Source organism: Phyllopteryx taeniolatus, chromosome 5 (assembly GCF_024500385.1).
Source record: "Phyllopteryx taeniolatus isolate TA_2022b chromosome 5, UOR_Ptae_1.2, whole genome shotgun sequence".
Taxonomy (NCBI): domain Eukaryota; kingdom Metazoa; phylum Chordata; class Actinopteri; order Syngnathiformes; family Syngnathidae; genus Phyllopteryx; species Phyllopteryx taeniolatus.
Window position 1 is genome coordinate 16952358 of NC_084506.1, and position 24343 is coordinate 16976700.

The following is a 24343-nucleotide window of genomic DNA, read 5'->3' on the forward strand; positions in this document are numbered from 1 at the left end:
CTTCACAAAACTGAACTATTAACACATTCACTGCCAATCATTTTCAAAGCAGTGGTCCTGCTATTTTCAGCTGTTTTACAGCATTTTTGATTGATCTTGAAAGACCCACAGAACATTGTGTTCTGTGACAATATAAACACCGACCGCACCAAAAAGAAAGAGTAGGCTCTCTTCAGTTTGTCTCTATTTTTTTCTTTTTGTTAGTTTCCTAACAAAGGTAGTTTCTTTTTGTTTCTTTTTGGGTTGGTTTCACCAAAATTACTGGTGTCTAACTAAAAAGCAGAGAAAACAGTGACTTTGATGCTAATATTTTTTTGCTTTTGTGACACAGCAAACTATAAACCATCAAAAACAAGATCAAGGGCATTTTATGGTTATTTATTTACAGCTAAACAACTAAGAAATGCACGATAAGCAAAGTTGACTCACCGCATTGCTCGATCTGAACATTTGTGTCTTTTTTTTGTATGGCGTTCATCATACACTCCATGAACTGCGTCATCTTTTCTCACGATCGTGACACACACTTTCTACTACCTCATACTCTTGTTTATATGATACATATAAAGTGAATACTTTGTTAGTGCCAAAACTTATATGACATTCGTGTTGCCATTTCTCTCCCTCATAATCGACATGCCAAATTGAGATTCACCCCCTAATCTTTATCTTCCACTCCAAAGCTGTGCTGATCTCAAATCAAAAAGTGATGCAACACAGCCATCTACAGGGATCTGTTAGTTATTAAAGTTGCTTACAAATCTGAATTTGGCAGACAAGATGTTTTGGAAAACATACTTGAAGAATAGAATCATCAGAGGCAGTAAACAGGTGGATTCCAGTTGATGAATTTAAACGGCCACAGCAGTGAATGAGTTAAAGAGGAGTGTAATAATGAAAGAAAATTTGGTACATTGCTAGATCTTAAATCCCTTAAATGTCTAACTATTGTATGAACTGAAAGTATGTGGTCTTAAAAGGCCAGATCTGTGGTGTTTTTTTTTTTGCAAAAAAAAAAAAAAAAACCCAAAATTGTAAAACCATAGTCCATTGAAAATGAATTAAAATGTGTTACATTGAGCGGCACAGTGGACAACTGGTTAGCATATCTGCCTCACAATTCTGAGGACCGGAGTTCAAATCCCGGCCACGCCTGTGTGGAGTTTGTATGTTCTCCCCGTGCCTGCGTGGGTTTTCTCCGGGTACTCCGGTCTCCTCCCACATCCCAAAAACATGCACGGTAGGTTAATTGGAATCTCTAAATTGCCCGTAGGTGTGAATGTGAGTGTGAATGGTTGTTTGTTTCTATGTGCCCTGCGATTGGCTGGCTGTACCCCACCTCTCGCCCGGAGATAGCTGGGATAGGCTCCAGCACGCCCACAACCCTAGTGAGGAGAAGCGGAACGGAAGATGAATGAATGAATGAATGTGTTACATTGGTATATGTTAAATAAGTCATATATCTGCTAAACCATGGCATGAACTGAAACTATGGTGGTCTTTAATAGTCAAAAAGGTTGTGCTTTGGCAAAAACAAAGTACTCCATTGGAATTAAATTAAATGTAATACACTGTTCTCTACTTGATCACTTAAATATACTATATGGCTATCAAATTATGGCTATCAAAAAGGTGTAATTTTGGGTTTAGGCTCACACACGAGATAATCCGGCGACGTGATCCGTAGAGCTCGGATTGAGCTACAGTGTGTTATGTTGACGACCTTACAGCATGTGGTTTACAACCTGCTTCATAGAAATGTCATGACTGTATACAGTACAAGTACATTGATCTCCTGTTTGTGTGCAAGCAGATACCAAGCAGACGGGACACATGATGCCGCGACGAAGACGGGAGGGATACTATATACTGTCTTCTGACTTTTGCTTGGACAGTAAAGTTCGTATTAAGAAGATTTTCCCCCTAATAATTCACTAATATAACAATTAACATTTATTCACTGTCTACAAGTGCTTAAATCGTATTTTATTTTCACTGCGATCAGGATTAGAATACAAAAAAAAAAAAACATTTCTGGTGTTTATCATAGTGGTTTTGTATCATCCTGCTGTACATTATCATTGAAACAGTCATAACACAAACACAAATAACAATAGCATTGCATTTTTCCAGTTTACGCACGTCTAAAAACTACATAAGCCAGAACCAAGAGAATAAGTTATCATCATACATCAGCATAACAATATTAATCATAACAATATTACAAGGCCTTTACTTGTAACTCTAGAAAAAAAAATAGAGACCGCTGTCAAATTATCAGTTTCTCTGATATTGTAATTTATAGGCACAGTGGATATAAAAAGTCTACACACCTCTGCTCAAATGCCAAAGTTTTTTATATATAAAAAGACAGATTTCAAAACTTTTTCCACCATTAATGTGACCTATAACCTGTACATCTCACTTGATTAACAAAAAATTATCTTTATGAGGAGGAGTAAAAACAAACAAATGAGGTAATGAGGTTGCACAAGTGTGCACACCCTCTTATAACTCGTGATATGGCTGTGTTCAAAAGATAACCAGCCACATTTAAACATGTTAAATGGGAGTCACAAAGCTCAGCTGTTCTAGTACCCTTTTTCCTGACATTTTTTTGCTTTCTATCTGACGGTTTTATACTAACACTGACTGCTATTTGGAAGTGTTCCTAATTTCCTGCACCATGACTAAGGCCCCAGTTCCAGCTGAATATAAACAGCGCTGTCACCACCATCTTTCACTGCAGGTGTGGTGTTCTCTTGGTGATCAGCGGTATTGTGTTTGTGCCAAACATACCTTTTGGAATTATGGCCAACAAGTTCAACTTGGGTTTATTCGGACAGTAAGACATTTTCCCACGTGTTTGGGAGATTTTGTTGCAGTAAAAATGGCACAGTGTTAGCGCAAAACCTTCAGGCCTCAGGAAAAGCCTACTAGAACACCTGAACTTTATTTGGAGTTATTCAGAGACATTTTCAATGGTGGCAGGCGTGTGATGACTCCCACTTACTTAATTCTGGACACAGCCACATCTGAAGTTATAGGTGTGCACATTTATGCAACCACATTGTCGCAGTTTTTTCTTTCACTCTCCTTGTCAAAAAGATGTTTTTTTTATTACTCAATTGGGTTGTCCAGGTTAAAGTGTCACATTAATGGTGTATATAGTTTTGAAATGATTTATCTTGGTCACAAAAACACTGCATTTGAACCAGAGTGTGTAGACTTTTGTTATCCACTGTATATGTTTGAGTAAGATTTGAACATTTTTCAAATTCCAAATACAAATATTGTTTATTTAGAGCAATTATTTGCACACAAAAAAATGCAAACTGGTCAAAATACCACCCAGAAAATGTCCAGTGTTATTTTGGTCCCTTATTTTTTTTTTTCAGAGCTGATTTTTTATTAAAAAAAAGTTTCTGTCATGACAGATACAGTGAGCTACACATGCAATGCATTCACAGCACTAGTACAGTTGTAACGAGACGGCAGAGTGCATCGGGGTTGACGGCGGGGCTGGCTTGATGGGGTCAGTCCACGGGAGCTCGTATTTACAGTGTGTCTTGTCTCGGCGGATCAATGTCCTTGTCACCTAATTACTCGCCGCCCTGTTGCCTCGGAGAAGGGAGCCCCTCGTTTTTCACACAATTGACCGACAGCCCGTCGGTGACAGATCATCGCTTGACAGCGCACAAAAAGGCAACCGCTGCATTTTTTGTTTATTTTTTTTTTTTTATGTCAGTCTGAAAACAGCATCATCAAACTGTCTAAAATGTAATAGCTACCACTGGAATTTAGTAGGAAGAGTACAAAAAGTGAAGCATTGGAACTAGACCTGTCCCTGGCTGCAAACATGGTGGAATTTTGTCATTAAAATGGTCTAACTTCAAATCAGTTTGTTTAGAAGTGGCAGCATGTTGGACCACGTGCCTCACAGTCAAAATGTTCTGGGTTTGATTCTCAGATCTTTCTGTGGAGTTTGCTTGCCTGGGGTACTATGTTTTTTTCCCCCTCCCTGCATTCTAAAAACATGCATGTTAGGTTCAGACTTTAAATTGTCCATTGGTGGAAATGGAAAGGTGAATTTGTGCCCTGCGATTGGCTGGCAACCAATCCAGGGTTTTTCTGACCACTCATCCAAAAGTCAGCTGAGATAGGCTCAAGTAACCCTAATGAGGACAAGCGCTATAGAAAATGGATGCATGGTTGACATCAGCTATGCTAAGCTAAATTGTGCGACATCCACACTATGGCGCCACTCCTTTGCGTGAAATGGCATTGAAATAGGAGTTCAGAACTGTGCTACGATTTATTTAAGACGAAAGACTGCAGCACGGCGGTATGGTGGTTAGCACGCCTGCCTCACAGGTGAGAAGTCCCATGTTCAAATCGTTCTCCGGGTACTTCAGTTTCCTCCCACATTTGAAAAATAGCCATGTTTGGTTCTGTGAAGACTAAAATGTTCATAGGTGTGCATGTGTGTGTGAATTTGTCTCTGTGTGCCCTGTGACTGGCTGGCAGCCAATCAAGCGTGTGCCCAACCTCATGGGATAGCCTCCTTACTCATGGCCCTGAACGGAATAGGCTTTAGAAAGTAATTATCTGTATTATTTACAGTGCTTTTGGGGGGGAACAAAATCCTACTATATTCTCTAGCGAATGGTTATGTGTGAGTGTGGATGTGTGTGTTCTCAGGTGTCGAGTGTGTGCCTGGGGACTCGATGGCTACCCTCAGCCCCCCTGGCTTTACCTTTCTTCTCGCCACTCGAGAAGGAAAATTTCTTTTTGCTCTTTTTGCGCTTCTTATCAGGCCACCATACCCTCTCACAGTATTCCTCAACTCTCTGGGCGTCCTTGTAGTCAAGCAGCTGGAGGAACTCCTTGTACCACTGCCGAGAATGGGGGCCCGGCAGGGAGGCCGGCACCAGAGTCTTGGGGCTGAAACTGGGGCCCGCCGGGGGGTTGCCGTGGTACCGACATGGTGCTCCGCTTTTGTCTCCCTGCCCGTCGTTAGGCCCTATGGTGGACTGCAACGTCTCCCCGCTGAGCACGCGCAGAGTGACGTGCAGAAGCGTGTGAACGTAGCCGTGTTCCACCGTCTGGCACACGTACACGCCGGCGTCGGAGCTTGTGACGCTCAAAAGGAGAAGCCCATGCGAGGTCTGGATCACACGCTCGTCCTCGTGAACCTGCGTAGAGGGGGAAAAGATCATTTTAAACGTCTCATAATTTTTGGGTCCAGGGACCCAAAAAAGCGAAATTAATCCAATTACCAGTCGTGGGAAGAAACCGTCCAATTTTTAGTGGCATTAAACAACTTGCAGCCTCTTTTCTGAAGAATTGTTCACTAATTATATCTGACAAACTTCTTGCTTGTTCTTCTTCGATTATGATTTCCTATAAGTTATGGAAAATTACCGTAATTTCTTGTGTATAATACGCACCCCCAAAGTTGACCTCAAAATTCTGGAAAACCCTTCTACCTATGTATTATGCATTTTTACAGTGCATGATTTTGCTTCTACCCATATGATCAAAACATAAAGCATTATCTGTATTTTGTTAGTTTTTTTCAAATAATTATTCTGAAGTTAAGCACTTTATTTGAACACGTAATACTCACTTTTTATTTACTTGCTCTTATTTTGAAATTTACAGCCCCACTTTTATTTAGTAAATAAGAAAACACACAGTTGTGCTCATATGTTTGATTACCCAGACAGAATTTGATTACCCAGACAGAATTTGTAAGATGGGTACAAAAAAACATGAAGGGCCTGGCGAAACACATTTAAGTTTATTTTAATGAGATTCAAATTAAACTGTCAAGCATTTCAGAAAACCATTATCATTCAACAAAACATAACCATAAAGAAATTAATAATGGTTGTTGTTCAGTCATCAGTCGTACTTAAAAAAAACATTTCACAAATTCTGCCAGGGTATGTAAACTTATGAGCCCAATGGTACATATATGCAGTCATAACCTGTCATATTGGAATGAAAGTGTAAGCTACACCTTTTTCATATCCTCTGGGTGGCGGTGGCATATTGGAATGAAAGTGTACAGCCTTTTCACAACCTCTAGATGGCGGCATACATTTATAAAATGTGAAAGATTTGTTTTCGCATTTTCACCTATGCCTATGTATAATGCGCACTATTGACTTTTTACAAATGTTTTTTTTTGGGGGGGGGGATTATACATGACAAATTACGGTATTTTGGGGACCCTTAAGTTACCCCTTGCAGACACCTAGAGGTACCCGGACTCCAGTTTGAGAACCACTGGTTTAGACCCAATGTTTCCAAAGTGATTACCACCCTACGCAAACAACCGTAGGAGTCTCAGTTATTATGCCATAAAGCACAGTATACTGTAATGATTTCCAGTGGTTCAGTGATGCAGAAAACTAAATTTTCTTCCATTGACTGTGTTCCGACATTACTGAAATAACAGGACATTCAAAATCACATTTAAAACAACAACATAGTTTATTTTGAGATGCAGCATTTCATGCTCATTTCATTTCCAATCACCTCAATTATAAAATACTATTCCACAATGCACGGCTCAATAGCTCTGTAGTGCTGACAAGAATACTGAGGATTTTAAGTTTGCATTCTTTTGGATCCTGATGTATTGTTTTGTGTTTTCCCAAGAATTTAGAAGATAGTCGTACAAAAGTACTAAAGCACTATCATGAAGTATAAGATGAACTTGGACTTGAGTGTTTTCCAACAGCAAAAAGTGGATTAAGTAAGGTATAGCGCAGTATAGTGTAGTGTTGTATATTGTAATATACCATGGTGGTTCTCAAACCTTTTAGACCAATTACCACCTAAAAAATACTAAGCTCTCCAAGTACCACCATAATGACCAACATTAAAATGTAGTTGCACATTAGGTCATAGTGTTAATCAAAAACAAGGCAGTGGTTTTATTCCAAAAAAGTATAATTAATGTCATCCACTGTGACATTATTCACAGTTTTAATATTAACACTGCACTTAAATGTTTTCCGATAAAATGTGAATGTATTGTAATTAAAAGTGAAATACAAACTAAACTGTACTTCACAGATGAACGAGAACTGAACTGAACAAGATTTAAAACAAATAAAAAACATTACCCCGCTGTAACTTAACGAAACACAGCAAAAAACCTGTCCTGTTTGGTGTTTCCCAAAAGTCATAGTTTTTTTTCAATCCAGTATAAACTGTTGGTGAGTTGGCCCAATCTTTTGGACTCTTCCACGTGCCTTTTTGCTTTTTTTTTTTTTTTTTTAATAAATATGTTTTTGAGTCTCCTGCACTGGCACCTTGCCTTCGTATTTCCCCACACTTGGGTCCACTACTTTTTGCCACCAAATCCACCGCACAAACCTGCATTCCTATCATAATGCGCCGGTCGGCATTTCAAAGGACACACCTGACCGGTCTGCCAAATTGGGAAATGCGCAGCGAGCATTGCACTTGCACGAAAATTGAGATACGGCAGTTTTTGCACTCCGCCACAGTTGCCCAGTCCACGAAAATAGAGCCCTATGTATAAAATGGTTTGGTTTAGTTGAGTAATTTAGCAAAACCTAATAGCTAGCCTGCTAGCTAACCTCAGCTATAAAGGACGCTATCTATCTGTTTCAATGTCAAAAGAGCTCCACTGTACCATTAATCCGAGCAACAGAAAAGTCAATGATGATGTCAACTACGTACATTATGTATGACTTTCCACCAGATCTATTTTTGAATTAACCTGTAAAATAACAGCAATTATTACAGCTACTTACCTACCATGTTTTTTGACTGACATGTCACACATTCAAACTACAGTGATAGAGAAGGCTAAAATCGTTATTCAAGCCATTTCCCAGTTTCTCAATCCCTCTGGCTTGGTCAAATGACATGTAAGGCTTTGTTTACAAGTGCTGCCATTTGAGATGGCTCAAGCCTCATCCACCTGGAAATACTGTACATGTGACGTTGAGGTGACAATCGTCCATAGTAGCATTTACTCCAGTAAAATATTTTTGGGGAGCTCGTTGCTGTATGACACTCACCTCTCTTTTGTTGTCTCCATTTTGTAGGAACCAGAGCACCTTGGCGTGAAGTGATCGAGGGACGCAGTTGAGCAACGTGCTGTTGCCCTCCACACCCAACACCGTCTTCTCCTCGGATTTGTGCCATTGCTTATCTGGATGGACGAACAGGATAAAACACGGGCTTATTGACCATCTATAAGCACCATTGTACATATTTATACACCATTTCTTTGACATACAATGCGGCTGGAGTCTGCTCTTTTCCACTCACCGTCAATTTGCAGGCCGTTGCACAGCTGGACGGCGTTGCCATGGCGAATATCCTGTCGCCTGAATCGTCTGCTGAGTATAGAGGCGAGCAAAAACAATTAAAAAAAAAATTAAAAAGGAGGCGAGGGTGGGGGGTGGATTTGAATGTGCAACAGAAGTATTTCTGGATGAAAAAAAAAAAAGGCCCTGCGCAGGAGGTGGGAAGTAACGAAGTACAAATACTTTGTTACGCTAGTTGAGCAGATTTTACAAGAAGCTGTACTGGAATGTTTATTTTTCTGACAACATTTTACTTTTATTCTTTATATTTGAAAAACAATATACATCTGTACTTCTCCTTACTTTGTCAAAATAGGCTTGTGACTTGTTATAAATACTGTATTTTGTGTCTTATGCCAGCCTAAAAGTCACCAGCTTCTGGCATTCAAAAAGTCTATCCATCCATTTTCTGTACCACTTTTCCTCACTAGGGTCGCGGGCGTGCTGGAGCCTATCCCAGCTATCTCCGGGCGAGAGGCGGGGTACACCCTGTGCTGGCCCCCAGCCAATCGCAGGGCACAACAAAACAAACAACCATTTGACACACATTCACACCTACGGGCAATTTAGAGTCGCCAATTAACCTACCATGCATGTTTTTGGGATGTGGGAGGAAACCAGAATACCTGGAGAAAACCCACGCAGGCACGGGGAGAACATGCAAACTCCACACAGGTGGGGCCGGGATTTGAACCCCGGTCCTCAGAACTGTGAGGCAGATGTGCTAACCAGTCGTCCACCAAAAAGTCTCTCATGTTAAAAAAAAAAAAAAAAAAAGACACATACAGGTACAGTGTATTTTATAAGTTGTTAATGATTAGCTAATTTAGCAATTTTGGCTAATCAGTTCACAATGTGTCATTTCAGAGTAATGTTTTTTTTGTTTTGTTTGGTTTTGTTTTTAGTTAAGCAAAGGAGATTAATCAGTATTTATTTATTTTTATTTATTTATTTATTTACAGAGGTACAGTATCTGTAGAGCATGTGAGTACTTTTGCCACCTCTGCCTCAAGTTTACCTCTTGGTGTAGACTCCAGCTGGGTAGTAGCTAGAGCAGGTGAGGCCATCCCAAGCGCAGTAGGGGTCTCGAGCCAGGCAACAGTCGGCACATTCGGATCCGTAGAGGGCGCACTGGTGCAATTTGACCTGGGCCACGCCTGCGTCCGAGCTCACGTACAACTGTTGCTGGGGACCCGCAAAAAACGGACAGGATGGGTCTTCAATACGCTCAACAAGTCCAAGCCCAGCCAGGATTGATGGCATAACACAGCCATGCAAAGTGATGCAATGTTATCATCTTGTGGTTACAAAGCAGAATTGCAGGAAGGATGAATTTTAATACAGCCGATATGAAGAGGGTACATATTGAGTGTATTGCAATTGCACAAAATGCACACAGATATTTAGTCTTACCCGTTTAGGTGATATAATAATGTCTTTTATTGGAGCTGGAACCTGGGAGAAAAAAAAGACAGATATTTGTGTTAATACATTGTTATTACAGGGATGTACTTTATAAGATGTAACAATAGGCCTATTTGTTTTTACGTAATGGGGCATCAACTAAACTCAGTACTTTAGTTTTATTCAGATTACTGGTAGTGTAGTAGTACATAGCAACTAACATAGCAACTTTATGTTCAGCGACTGTAGGTGTCAATGGTTGTTTAATTTAATTCCATGAAATTGTGGGGAAAAAATCAAAACAAAGGGAAGTTTATTTTATCCTGTGCAAGATTTGAACCAAAAAGGTCATGCCAAATTTAATCTAGATCTGATCCTGATGTGAATTTGGAAGCAATATCAATCTTTTTTACGTATCTATTGTTTGGTTTGAAGAAAGTTTGCTCTGTGTATACAGGCTCACAAGATCTAATTTAAAAAAAAAGTTTATTTGCCATTTGGTCCAGATTATGAATTTGGTAGCAATCTATATTTACCATGCAGGAAAACAATACAAAAAAATATGTTCAAGTGCTTATGTCGCTGGCAAGTTCTGCTCTTTGCATGCAAGTGCAAAAGCTGTTATACTGGATTGATTCCTGTTCAATGACCATCTTTCTAAACGTGAGTGTGAATGATTGGTCTATAATTAAATTGGATTGAATTAAACCTGAAATTTTGAAAAATAAAAGCAAAGGCAAGCAGCGTAATGATGTAATGTCATTATTTGATTTGATGTACGATTTGAAGATGTAATGTCATGCCAAATTTAATCTGGATCTTTTTCCAATTTCAGGAGCATATACCACGTGATTTTAAAAGTTAAAGTAAACTTTGTTTGACCCAACAAACTTTATGGTAAAAACTAAATTTAATCTGGATATGATCCAGATTACAACACACTACACTGTTCACACCTCAAACACTTGCAGCTCCTCCAGCAGGACCTCTTCTATTGTGTTGGTGTCTTTGTTGTCGATTGTGATAACTTTGAGCACCAGCGCGTCATCTGAAGGGAAGAAACAGCAATGGTGGATTGTTCAGTTAGTTTCTATCATACCGTATTCAAAACCATATCAAACCATATCATACCCAATCCTACTGTTAAGTACTGTTTCGAATGATACCATACTAAATTCTATGGTCTAGTACTTTCATACTAAATCGTATCATTATACCACACTGTATCACTATCTTTTTGTACCAAATCCTGTTATTACCATATCATATTAAATTGTATGATACCATAGCGTATCGTACTGTATCGTAGGATATCATAAGATGCAGATGCATGTCGATCATATGAATCAAGCAAATTTGAACTCACACCTGAATACATTGATAATCATATCAAATACAAGAGCTGTATCCAAATCTGTCTTTTACTAGGATAGCTATAAATTGTGACCAGAGTATCCAACCAGGTATCTTTGAGTTGTTCATTAATGTGTGTTTATGTAGACAATAACCTGTACCTGTCCCAAAGTAAAGAACATGGTAGTGTCCATCCTGGGCTTGGACCCTGTCCACCGCAATCTGGGTCAACTTCTTCCTGCTAGTCTCTGTCTGCAGGAAGACCGGCCTGTGATGTTGCGGAAGAACCGGACGATACATCACGGGGTGAGAGCGCACAAAGCGCAGAACCTCATCGGGAAACTCCTTAGAGCTGGAAAAGCCTCCACTGTTGACTTTGCTGGCACACTGCCATCGAGATGACAGATTTAGAGCGGCGAGAGCAGACAAAGTAATTAATTGCATTGGCACGGTTTTGCAGTTTAGATAACAAAAAGATTCTGTGGTCTGACTGTGCCTGCCCCTGGAGCGACATGACCTGCAGGAGGTAGCTAAAACAGTATGAACATTCAGCATGGTGTTTTACATGCTCACAGTGATGTTTCACCCAAAAAAACATCAGTCAAAGAGAAACACAGTGTGCCATGAATGTATAATAGTGGGGATTTTGGAATCAAGCCAATAAGCCTATGAGACATATTAGCCCTTTTTCTTCCACAATTTAAAACAGTTCCCAGGTGTCTTAACAACATACCTGTGAGTTGCGTTTACCAAAATAAAGAATTATAGTACATCACCTTTGACCCTCTTTTTTTTAGCCTTGCATCATCAACCTGTTTTGAGTGGCCAGACCCGTCTCATTTGAGTGGCTTTCATTACTATGGCGACTATAGGTGGCGTTAAAGGGGTGGCTTTCTTTTGAGTCTAAAAAAGGGAGTGAAAACTGCAAAACACATGCGAGTTCTTGTAAAGACAGCATTAGCATGGATTGTATTTTCTCTCTAGGAGGCAGAACATCACCAAGTCACCAAATTACACTTATCAATTAGTGTATCTTTACAGAGCAGGATGGTGACCTTGTGGTTAGCATGTCTGCCTCAGAGTGTCCTGTTCGATTCTCGGCTCCGACCTTCATGTGTGGAGTTTGCATCTCGCACAGACAAGGTGCCAAGTCCTGGATGGAGAAACTTGGTGTGGGGATTACTACTAATTGTGTTTTAGACCCAAATGGATATGACTTGTGGAGTTCCTCAGGGGTCAATCCTGGGACCGCTTTTGTTCATGCTTCCTGTAGGCCAGCTAATACAGTATGCAGCTATAAAATGCATGTTGTGGTATGACACTCAGATCTACGTGTCACTAACAACAGATGAACATGAGCCTGTAGATTCTGACTCTGTCACTGCATCGAACAGATCAGTGTGTGGCTGAAAAACTATTTTCTCTGTTACGTCAGCGTGAAATGGTCTGTTAAAAAGTCTCTCCATCCATCCTCTTTGGTGGGTAAGCTGGACACCCAACTAATTTTATAGACGTAATCAGGACTTACAGAGCCAGGCCGTGGGTAGGGGACTCTGTCCTCAGAAGGTGTCCAGTGATGCTCAGGTCTCTCCCGGAAGGCAAAGGGACCGTTAAACGCTGCTCGGATGTCGTCCATGTGATAAACACAGACTGCATAGCCTTTAAACACCGCACTGCAAAAGGAAACTTTGATTAGTGATCGGTTTGTCTTTGTGTAATGAAACAGAAGCGTCATCTTCCTCACCTTGTTGTGCTAAAGAGGCCAAAGATTTCTGGGTTTTTCCCATCCTTGTTCTTGAGCACGTACACATCCTCTGAAAAACAGAATGTAGAATTCATTGTGGAAGCTCTGCCAAGGAGAGAACGTTCTCATTAGCATAACCCTGTCAGGTTTTCCATTTATTTGCTTTTGTAGACAGTTGATATTGCATTGCTCCAAAAATGTGAATGTAAGACCAGAAGCTGTAATGTCTCAATTTGAATCCACATTGTGAATTTGACAACAATATAAATTAGATGTGAACTGTCATATATACAGTAACATGTCTGAATCTTTTTTAATCTCACATGATTTGAGCTAAAATGTCATGTTAAATTTAATCTACATCAGATGCTGATTCAGCATTTGGCAGCAATTTCCAGTTAGAATTTACAAAAAAAAAAGCTTTCCATGTTCAGACGCCTATCTTTTGAGTTGAACAGTTTTATCCTGGATCTGGTCCAGAATGTATATTTTTTTAATTAAAATTTTACATTAAAAAAAATATGTTTTATATGTACCAAGCATCCATCCATTTTCTGAGCCGCTTCTCCTCACCAGGGTCGTGGGGGTGCTGGAGCCCATCCCAGCTATCATCGGGCAGGAGGCGTGGTACACCCTGAACTGGTTGCCAGCCAATCGCAGGGCACATACAAACAAAAAACCATTTGCACTCACAGTCACACCTACGGGCAATTTAGAGTCGCCAATTAACCTACCATGCATGTTTTTGGGATGTGGGAGGAAACCCATGCAGGCACAGGGAGAACATGCAAACTCCACACAGGCGGGGCCGGGGATTGAACCCCGGTCCTCAGAACTGTGAGGCTGACGCTCTAACCAGTCGGCTACCGTGCCGCAATGTACCGTTTTTTTTTTATTTATTTTTTTTAATTACAGAATACAAGAATAAACTGTCAAACTCATTTCAATCTGGACCTCATCTGGATTTGACATTTTACAATTCAAATTAGACACAAACCAAATCCCTTTTCAAAATGTCCAAATGCCTATATCGCTGTCAAAACGTTTTCAATTTTTATTTGCTCTGTGCTAGAAACTGTCATGTCAAACCAAATTTAATCCGAATATAATCTAGATTCGGGCGGCACGGTGGCCGACTGGTTACAGCGTCAGCCTCACAGTTCTGAGGTGCGGGGTTCAATCCCCGTCCCCGCCTGTGTGGAGTTTGCATGTTCTCCCCGTGCCTGCGTGGGTTTTCTCCGGGCACTCCGGTTTCCTCCCACATCCCAAAAACATGCATTAATTGGAGACTCTAAATTGCCCGTAGGCATGACTGTGAGTGCGAATGGTTGTTTGTTTCGATGTGCCCTGCGATTGGCTGGCAACCAGTTCAGGGTGTACCCCGCCTCCTGCCCGATGACAGCTGGGATAGGCTCCAGCACGCCCGCGACCCTAGTGAGGAGAAGCGGCTCAGAAAATGGATGGATGGATGGATAATCTAGATTCGATCAGATGCCTCTACAGTATATCTGTCAAATCACATCAAAGAATACATAATTTCAGGTAGTGCTTAAGTATGACCATAATGGCTAATAGGAAATACAGGTTTTATCAAATTTATAATCAAATCTCTCAACTTTGTAACATGTATAGGCTCTGTATGAACTACAAAACAATGACGTGCACCACATAACCTCACCAAGTAAATCAAAGTGAGTATCGATGCCATCAGGTCCCGCCACAGAGCAAATGAGTCGAGTTTTCAGAAAGGAGCTCCATCTATTCACCAGCATTCTCTGTCCTCCTTGATCATTCTTGAGAGGCGAGAGAAACAAAATGACGGATAACTGCAATCTCAACACTTGTTTTCATGATGAATTTTGTCCACAAAAAAATATATAACATCAGATCCTTACCGCACAGACTCGTCCGATGCGGGTGTAGACAGCCTTGTGGACCCCCTCTACATCCACCTCACGTTCGGTGAAGAAGAAGTAAACTTTATCATCATCTTTGTCGTCGTTGTCAGGAATAACCGCTGAACCAACAAATCTCGGTTCTGCAGAGAAACAAATTTGAAAGAAGTTTCTACTTCAGTGAAAGTAAGCCAAGCTATGTTGTAGTCTGCAACTTTCTGTATTGACATTCTACACTACAACACTGCTTTTTTGACAGGCTGTGGCTCATTTATTTATTTATTTATTCATTGTTGTTGTTTTTTGCTGTTGGATGTGTGTACGAAGTTTCAAGTTAATCAGACTTATTGTGAGCTGAGGCTTGCAACCTTTGTAACCAAACTTTGTATTTTTGAGAATTAACCACTACCCCACCTGGCAAAACTCTATTATACAAATGTTTTATTTTTGGGTTTTTATTTTGTGTAGAAAACACTGCACAGGACCTTTGAGACTTGGGTGGGTTTTCTCCGGGCACTCCGCTTTCCTCCCATATCCCAAAAACATGCGTGGTAGGTTGATTGAAGACTCTAAATTGCCCATAGGTGTGAATGTGTGCGCGAATGGTTGTTTGTTTATATGTGCCCTGCGATTGGCTGGCGACCAGTTCGGAGTGTACCCCACCTCTCGCCCGAAGATAGCTGGGATGGGCTCCAGCATGCCCACGACCCTTGTGAGGATTAAGCGGTACAGACAATGGATGGATGGATGATGTGGTTGTATTGGAATATACCGTGGTTCCCCGTGAAGAAAAACCCACTCAGCCTGGTGGAAAACTGATAATAGTGACCATATTTTGCACATTCAAATGGGCACTGCAAGCTGTATGCCGATTGCGTTTGTCGGCAATGTATGAAATGCCGACAATGCCCAGACACGAGGCCCATGCCATGTGATTCAGCTTGCTTTTGAAAAGGACCTCACTCAAAACATTTCAATCTGATTGGAAGTATACGTCGATGAGAAGCTTCAGCACTGAGAGACGCCACCTCACGCTATATTGAGTTCACATACAACTCAAAGTAGGTTTGTGTGTGTCGGCTCTTGTTGCGCACTTAAACTGTGGTGCTTTTTCAGTTTGAGAAATGCTTCTGGTTCTGTGTTACATCTCGTAAATTGAACACTCAAGTGTTTTGTGGATATTGATATGATTGCTTTAAATTATGACGACTTGTCTTGTAACCGGTCATACTTGTTGCTGATAAGGAATATGATGATTACGTGCATTAGTTAGGTATGTTAATATTTTTAAAATACCCATATATCAATATAGTGGAGTGATACACATATAAAATGAGCCCTAGTCTGTAAGAATCGGATAAGGATTAAGGATTTTATGCAACTTTTGATGTCCAAATCGGTCCAAATTTTCCTGCCCAAAAATCAGTGTAAATCATTGGGAAATTTGCGACTTTATTAGTTGAAAATTAGATGTTTAAGCAGGCAATTTCAGATTTTTCAATGGCATCTGCTCGAGCCATCTCATCTTTCGGGTCACACTTGAAAGCAAACGCATCAAAAATATGAAGAAATCTGTACGGTAATAGTAATTATGCCCACCCCCCATGAATTTGATGTGTCCCCCTTAATGCCTGGATCAGACTACAAGACAAATTTGGTCTTTTAGGATTGCACTACTATGTCAGACTACTGCCATTAAAACTTGCTGTATCTCGGTCAGACTGTGGCCACACTACATGGCATGTATTCCGATACCACCGTATCTCATCTTTTACGATCACTGGGCTTTATCTTGTCAAATCAAACTGCGCCGGAAAGGTAGAACCAGAAATCTGTCACCGATCAATGCGACCGGATACACCCGTTACCATGGTGACGACAACAACAGTGGATCGCGGCAATGTATTGTGTGGGGGGAAAAAAGAACAAAATGAGGAAAAGCGTGTGGTGGTCGTCACCGGTACTTTGGAGAGGACGTTCATTCAAGCATTGCTTGAGGTATGCTTATGTACTTTTAATACGATACGGCTCACAAGCAGGAAACACAATTTTATGTAGACTAGCACGGTAGTGCTAGCACTAGCGGTTGTACGTAAAGATATCGGCATCCTGTCAAATCACACTCTAAAATTTCAATAAACATTGGTTCGTGCGCGTGCATAACATATTGACAACGGCTACCAAGTATGTTGACAACAGCAAACACAGGAGGTGCTCTGCCGGTCACAATACGCAATCCTATTGTTCCACGTCAATGTGCACTGTCGGAGAGTTGTCGTTGATATGTCACAATACACATAAGATATCCCAAAAAATCAAACATGCAAAAGTTTTCATTTTGGCATCCAGAGGGCTAACGTGGGACCAAAGCGTTGGTTGTTGATTATGTCACACTACAAGAAGTTTTGTCGTTCCCGACAAAATATGTCAGGCCCGATCTGGGAAATCGCCCACGATAGCTAATCGGGCCAATATCGCTGCTAAAATCCTGTAGTCTGATTTAGGCATAAGACTGAGGTCTGGCAATGAGTCTGACACATGCAAAAAAAAAACAGTCGCTAGAGCATTCACATTCATGTGCGCAAGCAATGAGTCCTAGATGGTGTAGCGGTACATTCAGCGAGGGTTCAGTTCCCACTAAGTGAAGTTATGAGTAAAAGTGTGAATGGTTGTCTGTCTTTCCTTATGCCCTGCTGGACTGGTGACCAGACCAGGGTGTAGTCCGCCTTTGGCACTTATCGTCAGCTGGGACAGGCACCAGCTCCCCACGACCCTGAACAGGCCACGTAGTAGAAAATGGATGGATGGATGCACGTCAACTGACCATTGAGCTGCTGCCTGTCGTCCCTCTCAGTGCGCGTGTAGGTGCGGTTGTTGAGTCGACATAAGGCAGCGTCATTTTCCCAATAGTCTGTGTAGAGGCCGACGTACAACTCTCCACCTGAGACAAAACAAACAAACAAACAAGCACCAACACAGCTCGTCATACATCCAAAATAGAACAAGACCACAAGATGGCAGCATTGATTGGTTTAAAAACTAGCAACTGCAATGTAGATCTGGGATCACGTCTCACGCTTGAGATTTTAGCTCCACCTGAGAGTGTAGAGGTGCAGGGACTGTTGTGGTTGAACGGACACCGTCCTCTCCCGCTTGTAACGCTCTCCTCTTGCAGAGTGAACAGTCTGTCCTGTCAGCACAAAGCAAACACACTCAAAAGACATCAAAATGTCCAGAATCCACACAAACCAAGAATGGTTTGAGAATGTGAAACAATGTGGAATTTTGGACGAGAGGGAAGGAAAAGTGATGGATGAGCCAAAATGAAGGCCTGTTGTTTTTACAGGTATACACATGCAAGGCTGATCTCGTAGCGCTGAGAACCAGGTGGCAAAAGCTCTCTCACTCACATTCACACCTTTAATTCATCAATCATGTGTGTGTTTTGGGGGAGGGAAATGTAGAAGGAAAAACGGGATGAACATGCAAACTTCACATCCGAGATTTGAAACCACCTGGGAGACGTACACGCTAACCGCATTGCCTCACCATGCTGACTGCTTTGAAATTGGAATTTCTTTGTAAATTGGTATTTCATAAAGTAATTTTTAGCCATTGAAAAGCCTTTAAAGTGAAATCAGAGATTTGTTTTTTAATGTATTACAGTTGACCCCCAGTTTTTGCAGGGGAGAAGGACTGGGACAGACTGCGAATAGCGAAAATCCACGGATAATTGACACTTATTGCAACTGCCTTGAAAAATGTTTTTGGGGAATAAGCGGGGATAAACTGCCAATAAGCATTTTCTGGGTTGGTTCCCCCCCCACACACAAAAAGAAAAAGAAAAAAAATCAGCGAATAGGTGAATCTGCGGTTGCCAAAACGCGCGTATGGGGGGTCCACTGTATACATATTTGAACATAATTGCTAAAAAAAACATTTGCAATGACAGATAACTGTGTAGTATCGAATAGTGGAGATGTAGCTTTAAACTGTTTTTCACCATTTCAGTTTTTCGCATTTTTGGGGCTTGGCTAAAATGGCGCCCAGTGACGCACTTGGGCGTCCAGCATGAATTGCCCCTCCCCCACTATATAAGAACTTGAGCGCCTTCGTTGGCATCATTAGCATTATCCAGCGCAATTGAGATGTGCATTTAGCAAGCTAGCTATGCCTACATCATGAAAATGCATCTTCCTTTCGCAGAGTCAGCTGGAGTTGCTGCTTTAGAGCGCCTCGTTGTCAGATGTGAGTGCGCGCATGTCATGGAGAGAAGGTGGAAAAGCGAGGGGGAAAAAAAGTCAGACGTTACAGCTGGGTGTGGACAGGGTCTTTGCGCTAGCTTGGTTGCTTTAGAGCGCCTCGTTGTCACGGCGTGGAAAAACCCTGCGATGACCCGGTTGGATATATTGGGCTTTAAATGGATATATTTACGCGGCTCAAACATGTAGTTATGTGTAGGCAATACTGCGGCGACTCACCTTCCCCGTGTGTCCCACGTGTACCAATGCGCAGATGGGGTTAAAAGATGCCGTTCCACACACCAATAGATGGGTCTGGTTGTACTGCTGCAAGACCTTGATGTAGTTGGCGCACTCCATCTGTTGGATGAATTAGGATGAATAAATAACTGGGGTGAGGACATTGCATCATCAGGGGGCTGCGGAGTGGGGAGATGTGTAATGTAAAAATGCCAGCCGTTTAATGCATTATCAATAATGTCAATAGTTCAGGTGAAACAAGTGAAGTGAGCACTGTGAGAGGATTGGTGTTAGGGCTTTACATACAGTGATTTGCTAATTGTACTGTATGTGGTTTTTGACATACCTTTTCCCGTCCCTTCATCAAACATTCTTCTATTTGAGTTTCAGTACTGGCCCACTGGATCTGGAAAAAAAAGTAGACGGAATGAATTAACCGTACAGCATTATTGACATTACCTAAATAGGACTTGAGTTACATGTCTGTTACTTGGACTCAAAATACAGTCCCTTATATGTCTAAACATGCACAGCAAAATAGGTCAGACCATCCAGAAATGGGTTTAAGAGTTCATTAGTCTTGGACTGGGACTACCTCTCTGTGATGCGTGTTAACCTGGTCCAGGCTGAGGGAGAACAGAGCATTCTTGGCCCCGACATAAAGCCTCTCGTGGACCTCGTCCAGCAGCATGGTCTGGGGCTGAAGAGGCACTCCGTTGCCCTGGAACACCCAGGTTCTGTTCAGCTGCCAAAGTTCTGTCGCAATAACATTAATACGAGACAGACATTGAGGATTAACCAAAATGATTATGACGGCGATTTGTATTATATTTCAAATGGTGCAAAAGTTCCCGTGCCCCGGTTAGACATGCTTTATTAACCTTGCCGTGTTGATGTCCATTTACTACATCAACGCTTCGTGCTTTAGAGTTTGCAGGGATAAGGGAATTGATTTATAATACGAGACTTCTAATTAAAAAAGGCTCTGGTTAACCTTTTACAAGTGGTTGGATGTCAGAGCGTGCTGAATACTTTTATTGTATTTCCCCTTTTACCCTTGGAATATGTTATTCAACAGCTCCAAATAGTCTATTCGCTACCCAGTGTTCCCATTGGTTGTCATTAGTGATGGGGCAAATCGTCTCGACGCTTCGATGCGTGTGTCGAGAAATCCTGTTAAATATTTTATGTAGCGTATATCCAAGCGTGATTCGTTATAGGCAAAACACGTCACTGATGAAACCTCACTGTTTTGAGGAAAGTGGTTCACTTGTTTGCGCGAATAATGAACAGATGAAAAAAAAGCAAAATGGATCCTTTGCGTGTAAGTTGTTGTGTTGGAGCTTAGCCAAGGGAATAGTGAAATTTGTTACTACTACAATTCAGAAGCTTGGTTCATTCCAACTCCAAGTTTTTTTTTTGTCTTTTTTTTGTCTTGGTTTTCTCTCCAATGCAGTGTTGGAGTTATGACCTCATTTTTGGTATGTTTTTACATAAACATACTATTGGATTAGTTTCTTTTGTACCATAGCATTAACCACAAGTTAATCATAAACAGATACATGAATGATCCCAACAAAACAAATTATGGTGTTTTAATTTCAGTAATTATATTCCCATGCGGACACTGTGGCAAGACTGCAAAAAAGCCATCACACCTACTTAAAAAAAAATCAAGGTTTTGGACAGCACGGGGGTTTGTGTGCACTGTGTTTTTGTGTTTGTGTGGTTTGTGTTGGGAAGATTACTTTGGAAATGTAGTTGGTCACAATTATAAGGTACCATGTTAAAAATGTAATAGTAGTGACACTATTGCAATTAATTTCTCAATGTAATATAACTAATTACATTTGATTACAATTTGATGACTTTGCTTAATTTTGAATGAGTGCATCAATCAATAGGACCCTTGGGTGTTTGCTCTAAAAAAGTGGATTAAAAACATAGTTTATTATTTTGGGATCAACCACATATTTGTTTGTGTTAGTTGCATTTTAGAGCTGGGAAAACAATAATCAAATAACTCGACCAAGGATAAGCGGTTTGCAAAATGGATGGATAACTCGACCAAGTCGACTTCAAAAATAGGTTGACGCAGAATTTCTGCCTCATAGCTCCGCCGGAATCATGTGCGCTCCATCGAAATCCATGTTTCACACAGACATTTATTACAGACGGATGCAGCGTTCGGCCACTGATAAATTGTGTAAGTCATTTTAAAGACATTATTAGATGTGTAATGTACATATAACATGATGTATGAGTGCGCTGAGTGGTAGTTAGCATTTTTTAACCTAAAATGGTCATTACTAGCGCACTAATGCTAATCGCAAATGTTAAACATTTAGCAAAGGTTGATTTTTGTTGTCTAAAGTTCTGTACAGAGTTTATATCATACACTCAGTACCAACATATGCAGTTCAAGATATAAGTCCAGCTAAGAATAAAAGGCATGTTAGAAGTAAATTAAATACAATTTAAAAAAAAGGGGGGGGGGGGGGGGGGGGGGGGGGTCGGGGCAGCAAGTACCGAAATATATATCGGATAATCAATTCTAAATAGATTTGATCGTGGCAGGCCTAGTTGCATTATACATGTACTGAATATAATTAAATATATTGTACATACATATGTGTACAGCCTGTGGACAACATAGCATCTGGACTTGATGACAAATGTGCACAATTCACTTAATATGACCACCAAATAAGTGGATGCTTCATTTAAAAAAAAAAAAAAAGTCCTAAATTATGACGATGAAACTATTTTTTATGTGTTCAAGTGTAACTATCAGTCTAACCTTTACAAAATCTAAAAAACAAACAAATAGATTGCGCCACAAGGTGGCACATTCAGGTCATAGTTGGAAAGGTATGTCATGTTTGAGACGACAGCAGAATGGCACATGACCAGAGAATGTCAGCTTGAGAAGGAGGAAGTGATATGTAAAAAAAAAAAAAAAAAAGAAAAAAAAGAAAGCTATTGTGGTGATTTTTCAAATGTCACTAAAATTGGTGTGATCGTGGATATTTCCAATTAGTCACTCCCAACACTGGTGCCTCAAGAAATAAACTTTTTGTGACTCAATCGGATGGAAAGCTTCAAGTCTTCATAAGACTGCATCTGGCCATCACTGTTGTGGTAATATCGCTTGCTGTATTTGTCCAACATATAATCCAATCACATGCCGGCCTGGTCGACTGAACAGATTTTTTTTATAGCCAATCACATTTTTAGTTAGCTCGATGAGGCAAGCAGTTGTGCCGATGAGGTCATTGTTTTCACGGCATTCGATTGGATTCTCAGAGGAGCGCCACCTGTTGCTGCTACTGAGCTAAAACTGGTATGAAATGGACAAAAATTGATTAACATAGAGATTAAAATGACTTTGTCCTGACTATTTAATGTTCATTACTACAGTCCGGTGGATGTTTGTTTCCTAAAGGAATACAAACCTGGAAATACGACCTGCAGGACAGCACTTTGGCTTTAAAACCTCAGGTTACGTCAGATGACTGCACCATGAGCTCAAGGGAAATAAAGGAGGATGGACTTTGTGTTTTATTATATTACCATTCGGCAGTTTTCGGTGAGTAAATGCTTGAGGTTGATATTTAATATTGTTGCTTCTGCTTCAAATTGCTCTATAGATAAAGCTGAATTTAGTTTATTGTGACTACTACAGATAATAGCTATCTGTGATGCCACTTTATTTTTTTTATGGGTGTGACTTCATAATGGTGGTTTTGAAGGCACAGTAGGTGTAAAATGCACAGCACGACAGATTGTTTTTAAAATGTACTATATCCCATTGGAAACATGCATTACCTCCTAAACATTTGTTTAAAATCTCATATTCAATCTAATCTTTTATTATTGCCTTTTTATATCTGGTTCATTCAAACCAAAATGTGCAGGGATAATATTCACTAGTGTATAAATGCTCCAATTCCGATATGAATGATAGATAGGATTGTCTGAGTCATGTCTGCGCATATTGTGCAATGTGTTTTAAATTCAACATCTCCCCAATGAATGCCCAAGAGCAACAGCGGAGGGCTATCTTTTAATCTCATCACTTCCTCCCATGTGGCAACCCTTCCTTTTGCTGTCGTAAGTTTAAGTGTGTCACCTCATTCATCAGTCCGCTAGTCATACAGCAATAACGCCAGCTCTGCAGTTTGCAGGGAAAAAAGAGCTTTGAGGTTCTCTGAAGGTTCAAATTTATTTAGTGCATATGTCTAGAGCAGGGTTTTCCAAACTTGGGGTCCATCCATCCATCCATTTTCTGAGCCGCCTATCCTCACAAGGGTCGCGGGAGTGCTGCAGCCTATCCCAGCTATCATCGGGCAGAAGGTGGGGTACACCCTGAACTGGTTGCCAGCCAATCGCATAAACAAACAGCCATTCGCACTCACATTCACACGTACGGGCAATTTAGAGTCTTCAATTAAGCTACCATGCATGTTTTTGGGATGTGGGAGGAAACCGGAGTGCCCGGAGAAAACCCACGCAAGCACAGGGAGAGCATGCAAACTCCACACACCCGGGGCCGGGGATGGAATCCTCAGAACTGTGAGGCAGACGCTCTAACCAGTCGTCCACCGTGCCGCCCAAACTTGGGGTCCTGCTCAAAAAATTAGTTAACTTCTATCGTCTACTGTAAAAGGCAATTTTACTGATCGTGTATGTAGCAGAAAATGTTTGTTGTTGGTGTTTAAAATAATGTACAGTACAAATCAATTTTATGGCAATAACCTGATTGCTGGGATAGGCTCCAGCACGCCCGCGACCCTAGTGAGGATAAGCGGAATGGAAGATGAATGAATGAAAGAGTTTTGCAAATTTGTATGGGAAGGAGCATACATGTGGATAAGAGATGGGAGTGCATGTTGAGCAGGGTAACACAAAAAAATGTTGGGCCTGGTGGAGCTATTTAGAGTGAGATTCACAGAGCAACTCAGCATAGAATATCACAAAATGTTGCTAAAAATAATGATCAATATTAGGGCTGCAGGCGGCACGGTGGGCGACTGGTTAGACCATCAGCCTCACAGTTCTGAGGACCCGGGTTCAATCCCCGGCCCCACCTGTGTGGAGTTTGCATGT

The 24343-nt window shown here is 41.0% G+C and overlaps 1 protein-coding gene across 2 annotated transcripts in view; it reads right to left on the reverse strand.

Annotated features, from left to right (window-relative positions):
* Positions 1–362: 362 nt before the first annotated feature.
* sema3e (sema domain, immunoglobulin domain (Ig), short basic domain, secreted, (semaphorin) 3E) overlaps positions 363–24343 on the reverse strand; it is a 39710-nt gene continuing 15729 nt past the window's right edge. Inside the window, exons 2-17 of one of the 2 annotated variants that reach the window (XM_061773237.1) lie at positions 19830–19990; positions 19581–19640; positions 19235–19354; positions 17850–17943; positions 17578–17694; positions 14754–14896; positions 14537–14651; positions 12859–12928; positions 12643–12787; positions 11276–11501; positions 10718–10809; positions 9771–9812; positions 9376–9542; positions 8320–8387; positions 8067–8200; positions 363–5195 (exon numbers count right to left, since the gene is read on the reverse strand). In XM_061773237.1, coding sequence (XP_061629221.1) covers positions 4698–5195; positions 8067–8200; positions 8320–8387; positions 9376–9542; positions 9771–9812; positions 10718–10809; positions 11276–11501; positions 12643–12787; positions 12859–12928; positions 14537–14651; positions 14754–14896; positions 17578–17694; positions 17850–17943; positions 19235–19354; positions 19581–19640; positions 19830–19990 — 2252 coding nt within the window. In that variant the 3' untranslated portion in view covers positions 363–4697. Of the gene's footprint in view, positions 5196–8066; positions 8201–8319; positions 8391–9375; positions 9543–9770; positions 9813–10717; positions 10810–11275; positions 11502–12642; positions 12788–12858; positions 12929–14536; positions 14652–14753; positions 14897–17577; positions 17695–17849; positions 17944–19234; positions 19355–19580; positions 19641–19829; positions 19991–24343 lie in introns of both variants that reach the window. The other variant, XM_061773236.1, reaches the window with a different exon arrangement.